We start from the raw sequence: 11,253 nt of genomic DNA on the forward strand, positions 1-11,253 counted from the left end.
AGTTTTTACCAATTGAGAGTACTGTGTTGTTGGGATAATTTATATATTTTTATATTAAAGACTTAAAATAATAGTATAGTTTGAGGATTTTTGGATTTGATTGTGTTAGATTTTTTCACGTTCTATGATCTATCATCAGTTCAGAACTAGAAAAGAGCTTTTATCTATTTGGATAGGCCACCAATTAAATGCATGAAGTTTTTATAGCCAATGATAGTTAAGTTTGATGATTATTGGATTTGTTTTTGTTAGATTTTTTCCATCAATGTTTTAGATCCATCATCATCCCAATGATGAATCATAGAGCATGATCCAAAATGTTGATGGAAAAATCTAACACAATCAAATCCAACAAGTGCCACATAGTGGCTAGTACTTGCCTTGTTTTTAGTAGAGTTTTAATAATAATTATGATTTAATTTTAATAATGATTATATTTTAAAAATTATAATAATTAAGATAAAAAAATTAAACATAATTATTTCATAATAATTAAAATTTTACTAGAAAAAATAATATAAATTAAAGAAATTCTAATAAATTTTTCATTTCACAAAATAAAGTTAAATAATTGAAATAGTTTTAAATTTAAATCTACTTTAAAAACTAAAATATAATAAACAAAAATGTGTAAACAAAATTATATAAAAAATTAAATATTAAGAAAAATTAAAATTAATAATAAATAACAATAGTCTTGATAGATAATAATTTTATTAAGTCAAATTAATTGAATAAAAATAGTAATAATTTTTAAAATTCATTGTAACTTAAATATAATAAAATATGTATAAAAGTATAATTAGTTTTAAACATATTAATTCAATAAAAGAAAACTGTAACTAAAAATAACAAATCAATTTATTTTATTATAACATAACATTTTTTTACTTATGTAATTATTATTATAAATATATATCCCTTAAAATTTTATACAATTTGATACTTTTATTATTTGATTTGATTATAGATCTATTTATGTTATAATAATATAACATTATAAAATTCTATATATCAATATAAAATGCATTTATTAACTGGAGTGAAAAGTGCGGGAGTGAGACCAATAAAGTTAAATTAAATTAAAAAATTAAGGAAAAAGAATAAGTAATAATATTGATTAAATTTTAGTAAAGACTCTTGAAATGAAATGTCGTTTGTTAAAGTAAATAAAAAGATTGAAAAAATTAAAAGTTAAAATTTGTTTGTGATTGGTTCAAATTAATTTTTTTAATAACTAGTTAACTGGAAAAACAAAAAACTCATTACAATAGTATTGCCACAAGGCAAGTACTAATAATTATCAAACTAAACTATCATGAACTATGAAAACTTCGTACATTTAATTAAAATACTTAGATTACACACACACACACATGTATATATAATTTTAAAATTCTACTACTACAAAAATTAATTGCAAATGAAGAAAAGGTGTATATTTAGTTCTACACAAATTAATTGCAAATGAAGAAAAGGTGTATATTTAGTTCTTTTATATTACATTTGTTTTAGTCTTGTTTTAAATTGAGATATGCAATTTGATTTCTTTTAGATTACATTTACTTCTACTACCAGGATTAGATTGGAATCCACAATATTCCCAAATGATTTTTCCTATCTTTTTGAGAGAACCATTTTTTATTTTTTTGAATATTACATATTGGCTTGTGCACCTAATAATTGAATTGAACACCTAGAGTTGTGTACTTAAGGTCAAAGAAACAAGTGAAAGGAAATTAAAAGGGAGTTTAAAAAGAAATTAAATGGGAGTTTGAGTAGATAGATCAAGAATTATCAAAGATAAAATAAATTAGAGTGTAATAGAAAATATTGTGTTACAAATGTTACTCTTAGATATTCTACTTAATCTATTTCTTGTTATGCTTGGAATATTTATAACTAACAAAAAGATTTTGACTTGGACTTTTAAAGAAGTTTTGTACTTAAATCTTCTTGCAAAAAACCTTCTTCAAAGACACTACTTATAGCCACAGTTTGTCTTACTACTAAATACAACTAATATTAAAATATACTTTGGCAAATGGTATTACCTAATCTCATCTTTTATATGTAAAAAGTAAAAAAATACTATACATAATTAATTCTGTTTTCTTCGTGTTTTAAGCTCATGTGATCAAATTGTAATGGAAAACATTATATACTTTGCACTTTTCTACTTTGATTTGGCTTCACCTTGACCTAGTTATCCTTAATGCAATCACAAGTGTAAAGGTGACATCATTTTTATTTGAAATTGGCATACAACTAAAATTCCATCTTCACTCATTCCTTGAAACTATTTTTGGTTCTTAGTTTACCTATTTCCCACCTATGTTTAGATCCACAATTTCTTAGATTAACAAAGTTTAGTTGCACAATTGGCAATTTAAGTAAACCCCAAACTTTCAAATTTAATTTTTGAAATTGAGTCAATGTTTTTCCCTTCCCACTAGTGATTATGTGTCAACTCAAAGTGTGGAACATTTCACTTGCAACCTTTAGATTTGTATTTTTGGACTAACACTAATTTGTTTACAAACCTAGGAAGAAAGAAATATCGTATGTTAAAGGAACACCTCTCATACATCAAGAATAATAAAAAACTATCAAGTGACATTACCATTGCATCAATATTATAAGGCAAATTATATGATTGTTTGTTATCTATGATACTTTTACAAAGGTATTAGGTAGGTATTCTAATATTTTGACAAAAGTTCTAAATATTTTTGGTTTAGACACCAATCTCTTTTATGCATATCATTATTTCATGACACCCAAATACCCATTTTCTTTTTTTTTAATGAAAAACATAGCTGATTCGAGATTTTAAGTCTTCTAATTTTCATTATGATTGACATTGAAGTTACAAGGCTTACTTGATCATAAGTAAATTTTATCCATGTCAATGGCTTGCTCAAAAAAATACTTCTCTTATACATGTCCCAAACACATCTCAAGCCTTTTAGTAGAATATCCTACAAGAATTCCCTCTGTAATAACAAGACATCTATAATGAACCCATTTTAGGTCCACTTTTATGTCTAATTTCTCCCTGATAGATTTCAAAAGTTGATGAAACAAAATCCTAATGGGGTATCTTTTCTACTGCATTAAAGAAAAGGAAAGAAACATTTAACTTAACATGTGTTTTCTTTTCCCATAAAAAATGATATGAAAGTTATTAATTCACTAGCATACCTATATTTTATAAATACAATTTATGTAGACGACACAGAGAGATATCAAATTTAAAAAATATTTACCTTTAGTATAGGTTAATCAATTTCATTTGGTTAATATTTATTAGAATTTAGAAATATGAAATGATTTGAATGAAAAAATAGAAGTTTCTTTTAAATCTAGATTTAAAAACATAATTTTTTAAATTAGAAGTTTCTTTTACATTTAGATTTAAAAATATAATTTGTAGTCACATAAATCTATCCATTTAATTAAATGAACATTTCCTATTTATTTGATTAAAAATCCACTAGCCATCAATTAATTAAATTAATATTTAATTAATTCATCTTCAAACATTCTCTTATTAATTAAATAAATTATTCAATTTATTTTAATTAATTTATTAAACCAAATTCAAATCAATTAAATGAATAAATCATATTTATTTCATTTAATCGCCTATTCCTCTTTTAAATAAATTAAATTTGAAATTCCCACATAATATTTTGGCAATAATTAGAATTAATAGAAAAGAAACATTCACACAAACATGTTGAATATAGATGTTTACTTTAGATGTTTCATTCAAATATATTGTTGTTCCAAATCTTTAGAAAGAATTACTATAAGGTTGTCGATAATATATTACAATGATTACATTTTTTTTTTCTAAAGATACCCAAAATGCTAAATACTCAGAATGCTAAAATTCTCCAAGATTGAAGTGAAAATACAACCTTCATATAGATTTGCCCTTGAGGAACCATATAGTGTCTCTTCATGACAAGTAGTGGGAGTTGTTCTTGTCTACAATCATCACTTGGTTTGAGAAGTGATGGTATTCGGTGTGTGCTACTCATTTAGGCCATATTTCTCCATTTCCAAAGATCACTGTAAATATTGACAAGCTGGCAAAATGACGTACTTTCAATGTGATTGGTAATAATTTTTATTTTCCTACACCAAATTGACAAGTTAATTAAATCACTTACAAATTGACAATCAAGATTATTATGAATTTTAAATTAATTTCACAATATTCTTTATTATTGATAAAGAATTTTGACAATTATATATATCTAAATAGTTGAAATTCATAATCAATTTTATAAATACAAAATGTTTTTGATTGCGAGAAAAACAGGTTTTGAAGGGACCTGAAACCCTTTACAAATCAAACAAAGGATAGAACTTGACTGCTCAACAAATAGGAGAGAGCCACAACCAAAAAAAAGAGTCTGCCCCGAAAGACAACAGGCAACGCAACCAAAGAGAGGGCCAGAAAAACCAGTCCAAGCAACCAACTACAAGGGCCCTCAAGATTTACAACTGGCCTTGTGGGAACGAAGAGTCATATCAAAAGAAGGCTTGGACGTCTTTGAATGCTTCTCCTTTGTAGTAATCCATCCTTCTTCAACTTTAGCTACCGCAATAGACCAATCCGAAGAGCCCAACACCAATCTATCCAGATTGGAAGAAAGTGCATCAGTAGAGGGAGCAACAACCGTCACGGACAAAGGACCACATCCAACAGATGGGGCAAAATTTGTGTCAACACAAGGTGAAGAAGTCGGCGGGGTAAGAAACAACAAACCATTTTTAGCAGAAGAGACAACAACATCTTGTATCACAACATCTTTAATCTCAAAAACATTCTTTGTGGCATCTGAAGAATCTTTCTTTGCCATTAAAGAATCCAAACTAGCCATAGTAGAAACCCTAGCATCCAGCGACTTTTTAGAAGAGTCCAAATATTTCTTTACCATGTAATGTAGGTATGAGGCCCTCGACCACCATGAGGCCATATGATTTTTCTTCTCAAGCCCACAATTCCCAGTTGCATGGCTGGTTTTAAAGCATCTACAACACCTGAAAGGAATGCCTTCGTAATCCAAAGTTTGGACCCAGCTGCCAAAAGAGGAATTAGTGGCAAACTTAGCTGGCAGTCCCTTAGATACATCTATCTCTACCAGAATGTGAGCAAAAGTAGTATGATAAAGCTCAGAGGATTGATTATCCACCATAATGAAGCTCCCAATAGCATCACCAATTTCCTCAAAGAGAGACTCAACCCACAAATGGAGAGGAAGGTAAGGAAGTCGAACCCAAACCAGAATTTTATTGAACTTCTCAGAAAGGGGGTTAAAATCAGAGTGCCAAGGTTTGGCCAAAAGCGACATATTATCTTTTTCATAGAAAAATCTTTCACACATAATTTTTCTTCTATCCTTAGCATTCTCAAATTTAGCAACAAAGAAACGTTTAGCCATAGGGTATATGTGAACTGTACTAGAAATGAGAGGATCCTAGTGATGAAAGATCCAATTATGTAGCTTCGGAAGGCTAGGTCAAATACCCTTGAATCTACAAATATCACTATGCTCTGTAAGAATCTTCACATTGTTCTCTATTTCCCATTCAGAATCCTTGGTCACATTGACAAAGGTGACGCAGGAGACAAGGATAAACCGTCTTCCTTACCCTTTGCGAAAATTTGAAGACGGAACCTGCGAAACCTGAGTAGAGCCGAGGCGAGGGCCCCCAGCAGCCACCGACACCCAAGAGGGACCAACACGATCAGGATCAACGACTGCAACCAGATCCGAGTCATTGGGGAGAGCAGTTGCAGGGGAGCAAGTGAAGAAACAGGCAGGATCATTTTCAAAACCAGGCAGGAGTATTAATGTAATAATACTTATAGGATATTTAAATGGATAGTGTTATTTTCTTATGTTTTGGGTTTGCTTTGATTAAAATGTCTTTATATAATATATTTTATTAAGTACGTTTTAAATGTAATAATTAGTTTTCAAGTGACATATTCTCATATTAATGTAGCTTATAACATCCCATATCCTAATCATACTATTGGGGGGCTTCCTATAAAATAGAGCTGGAGCTACTGAGATTTTTAAGGAAAATTTTTAAGTTGGCGGTCTCATGAATTTTCTAGTGTAGTTCAATTTAAAAATTTAAACTCCAAAATTTAAGGAAGCTAGTGGTCTCATGAATATAATATGTTTGTATGTGCACAATAAAAAGAAATAAAAATAATTAATTTCCCTCCAAAACTATTTTTTAATAGAAACTAAACTTAGATGTTTGACAAGTGGCAAATAACATCCCTAAGCTGGTGGGGCAATTTCTAGCCCCACCCCTTTTTCACCCATTCAAATTTGCAAGGCTAAAAAGTAGGGGCTTCTATTTTTTTTGGAAAAGATTCCAAATAATCCCGCAACACATTTTTTATTTATTCTTGGAACCGCCTCTTCCTTAAAAACAGAGCTTAAGCCCCCCTCATGGGACCCTAGCCTTATTGATCTTTAAGATAGTGATACATTTTCCATCACCTCATATTACTTATAGACTCATCATTTCCGTTTATCTTTGGTGTGTTAGATTCCCTCCTTTAGACATTGTGAGTCAAGCTAGCACATACTCACTTTCAAATTATACACTCTCATCAACTAAATACAACATCATACTACTAATCCCACCTAATTCTAACTCTAACTACATATCTTAACATTATTACAGAAACTTGACCCATTGTGTCTTTTGTTACATGATAAGACTCCTCTCGACATAACTATTCAAACATACATGAACGACACAATATCTTCCATTAAAATATAGAGACTAAGGATAATGAATGACTAATGACTGTTTAAATAAGGGCCCACCACAAGCGACACAACATATTACATTCAAATATGGAGACTCAGAATAATTCACACAAAAATAATCAATGCAAACGTTTCCCCCAGTCGTGGCTTATCGACAAGGACGTTGTCTGCATTCACTTTTTCCCTGCGCTTTCCTCAAGAAATATCTTTAATATTAGCCGCCTTCCCATTACAAAGAAATTTGGCTTACCCCTTCTAGATGGATAAAGACTTTTGATGCTCATTGGCGAGCTATTGAATAAACTATAATAGTGAAACCAAAAAAATTAAAAACATGGATTTTAGGTGCATTGTTTTTCTAGGGTTCTTGTTGAGAATATATAAGTCAAATCAAAGCCTTTGAGCTCATACAACAAAATGGTCAATAGCTTTTAATTGCTGATGTAGGATTTGGGGCCTTCTGGATATGGTTCAAAATCAAAATGTTTTCTTGCTGTCTAAATTTCTCTAGTCTCCCCCAAGCTGTTATATGCACTTGTGTAATATTTAGGGGCCTCGGATTTTACATCTAGACTTATTTACTTTTGTAGATATCTTATATTTTATGTATTTAATGTGTTTGACTTAAAAAATTAGGCTCTAAAATGTTTGGTAAATATGTTCTAAGCAAACTGAATGTCAACTATAAAATTTCAAAATTCAAAGAATGCTCTTTGATTTATATCATTTTGGGTACTCGATTTATCTTCTAGTGATTTTATGCACACATTACATAGACTTGGCAATTCTATAATGATTAGAGCTACCATCCAAGATTATTCAGCATTGTATATTTTATGCATGCTTTTGTTCAACACTAGACCAAAACATTCTAAGCCCAAGCCTCATCCTTGAAAAAGGATGGTGCACATTGGGCTTGTTTGGATGTCATACCATGGGGGCTTTTTGAACATTGGCTTGTTCCTAGTTACAAACTCCTTTCATAGGATATGCTCACTTGGTTGCATTTATCATGGTTACCAATGAATCTCTTAGTAAAGGTTTTCCTTGTGAATTCTTTAGAACCATCATTGGGCACACCTTGAGTAAGTTATTTTCTATAGTATTGGATGTTTTGATTTTTTGATTTGTAGATTCCAAATAACTATGTTCTAAAAGACAATAATGGTTTAGCAAGAATCAACAAAAAGTAAATCATACATTTGACACTTAAATTTGTGATTTAATACACTCGATAGATAATATTTTGAACTCCAATATTAGAATGCCAAAACAAAATGTGTATCTTCCAAACTTTACTATCACTAGCAATCGTGTATAGTTTCGAGATTTGGGAATCTTGAATGCATAGTACTAGTTAGATTGGGTTGATAGAGTTCTTATTTTCATGGTACCCAAAAACTTACAAAAAAAATGATTAGTTCCATAGGTAATTATTTTAGTTGAATTTGGTATTTCTTCCCTTCATTTCTAAAGTATATTTTTGTAGTTAAATTTCATCATAGGTTTAGATGTATGGTAGATACAATGATTAGAAATAATCGACATCCATTTAAAGCTCTTCATTCATCTATGAAGTTATGCCAACAAGGAATCAAGAACACTTGATATTCATAAAATGTGAATTTCTTATAGGAAATTGATAATGATATGAATAATCTTCCTCCTAGAATACCATGTTCATGAATGCTTCCCTCGTGTTTGAAAAAGATGCTCATAGAGGCGTTAGGGATGAAATCTATATAGACTAAATAAAATCAAATTGAAAAAAAACCAATAACTATTGTCAATAAAAATGGACCATTACTCAAAGCATTATACTTAGATAGAATATGGACACATTATTCCTGCTAAGTACAATAGGGTTACATTTGGTTTTTTATTTCCTTTGGGTGAACTACATGTATGATCTCATTAACTTAGCATGGAGCCATTGCAATTTATTTTGAAAGATTAACATTTGTAGACTTTGAAACCATGAGCCACGATGAGAAGAGCATTTTGTATTTAGATGTCTAGTGCAACATGAGATTTGTGGCAATATTTAACGCCTTTTTAGAGAAAATCATGGCTCTCTATATGAACTTATTCATTACAAGGATCAAAATTATGTAGCCCTATTCAGAGAGATGATCCAACATAAAATAGTATTTTTAAGATTTATCAACTCATCTCCTTGATTCATTTTTATTTTCCAATTTCTTGTCTTCAACCCAAACTTAAGAGGTAGAAACAAACTAATTGTGAATCATAATTTATTTTATTGCAATTGTATTAACCTAATTTATTTGCTAGCAAACAAATCATCTATAAGCCAAAGGATTGTAGCTCTGTTGGTTGAGCACAATTGATAAGATGATGTATGGTGATAAAAAAACCATCCAGCAACATTCAAACTCTGCCATGCCGTCTGAATGACTTTGATGGATATGATTTCTACAATCTATCGTTTAAAAACAGATATACCAACATCTATATAATCTGATTGGTTTCATTTACAAAAGAAAATTCAATAATATATAAATTTCAAATTACTTGACATACAAAAACCTTTAATAAAATTACACTATAAGAATCGCTCCCTAAATAGTATATGCAATTTTTCATCACCCATAAACAGTGAACTAAACTCTTTGATTGACATTTAACATCAGAGATAGTAGGATTCATACTCCATAATGATGAAAAAAGTAGCACATCTTTCTTGAATCTGAATTTATCTACCAGAGACTCTGAAGTGCAAATAAAAAGATAACAGGATTTTCTGCATCAAATGACATTAACTTAGTGCCCTGTACACTACTGTGGATCTCCAGCACAGAAAATGAAATTAATCACAATATTCTGTCTGGATTAACAAACCAAAGGAACCTAATGTCAGATTTATTCTGATTTTCTACCACAGATTTACAGCCACGCAAACAGAGAATGTACAGGAAAATCAATTACAGAGCAACAAAACTATGTACAAAAAAAGCCCTCTTCTAAACTTAACCATATCGACAGATTAAGAGGGGTTTCCCTCCTTTGAAGAGGACTCAGCAGAAGCCAAACGAGAAGCGATGGCGGAATGATACATCAGATCATGAAAATTCGAAGTAGATCGAAGTGTTTTCCGCAGCAATTTGGCCTTCTCTGGAGTGAAACTCACCGCCACAAACTTGGATTGTCTCCTCACTGAAATCTCCCCCTCATTTTCTGTGGGTTTTCTTGTGATCTGCAGAACAGAGGATTCAACAGATCCGCTGCTGCTGCCCTCTGCCAGTTTTTCATCAGCAAACCACCCAAAGAGGGGAATCCGCAATCTTGATTTCAGCCCCTTGTCAATAAAATCAAATTTTATCTTCACTATATTCTTTTCCACGCCCTTCATCTTCTGATCCTTTGAATTTGAGCAAACACATACCAAAACCTTGGGAGATCCATTTCCAGCACTCTTTTGCGCAAATGGGTTTCCTCCGCTGCAGACAATCCTTTTGTGTGTGAGGCTTCCATACTCTGAAACTACAAATAAAGTGGCAGCCATTAAAACCAGCTTGGTGAATGCTCGCAATCAAAAACCTAGTTCAGATTAAAGTGGATCTGCAGAATCTGTTAGACAGGGTATATAGGCACATTGATGCTTTGCGCATCAGAGGTATATTCTGATGTAATATAACGCCAAATTTTTTACGAGATTCCGTGTGGAGCCGGCCCTGTGAAGAAGATAAGCGTCGTTCAGTCGTTGGTAAGGGCGGTAATTGCGTTCCACGCTCCAAACAACGTGCAAGGCTAAATTATTACCGTTGATAATAACATGTCGGCAGTTTGCACTAAATAATGGTTGGTTCTCTTTGTAACGGCACAACTGTAGAATAACTTTTACTAATTTGAAATAGGAAATTTAATATTGTTTTAATTAAATTTCATGGTTCATCTAACTTTCTAATTATTAACTTTAAAAAATCAAAAAATGATAATTAAAATTTTATTAATAATTTTCACATGTATCAATAGTGTCCACTTTACTTTCATTGAGTAGCATTTTTTTAATTTTAATTGGAGGAGTTGCGCAACTTTATTGGTACCTGCAACTAGTGGGACATTTGTACATAAGTATTGGCTATTTTTGAGGTGGTTGTAGTGGATGGTTATTGGGACATCTTTAAGTAGGTATCAGGCGACACTTTGAAATGACCATGACCAGTTTTTGGACATTTTTTGAGGTGGTTGTAGAGCATAATTATTGGGGCATCTTTAAGTAGGTATCGGGCGACACTTTGAAATGACCACTTTTTGGTCCTCACTATAAGCACTTAAGTTGCATACAAAGACAACAACAAAAAAATAGTCGAAATTTGATGTATTGTTTTGGGTATGTGGGTGCACGATATGCTTCCTCTATATTGTTATGGTACAATATTTAATTTCTTAATTTGTTTTGGCTAATAGTCATTGT

The 11,253-nt window shown here is 30.9% G+C and overlaps 1 protein-coding gene across 1 annotated transcript; it reads right to left on the bottom strand.

Annotated features, from left to right (window-relative positions):
- Positions 1-9,494: 9,494 nt before the first annotated feature.
- On the bottom strand, positions 9,495-10,586 carry LOC131044144 (uncharacterized). Its single transcript, XM_057977407.2, has one exon. The coding sequence runs from the start codon at positions 10,339-10,341 to the stop codon at positions 9,823-9,825; it is 519 nt and encodes a 172-aa protein (XP_057833390.2). The 5' UTR covers positions 10,342-10,586; the 3' UTR covers positions 9,495-9,822.
- Positions 10,587-11,253: the final 667 nt, after the last annotated feature.

This window comes from Cryptomeria japonica, chromosome 7, assembly GCF_030272615.1.
Source record: "Cryptomeria japonica chromosome 7, Sugi_1.0, whole genome shotgun sequence".
NCBI lineage: Eukaryota > Viridiplantae > Streptophyta > Pinopsida > Cupressales > Cupressaceae > Cryptomeria > Cryptomeria japonica.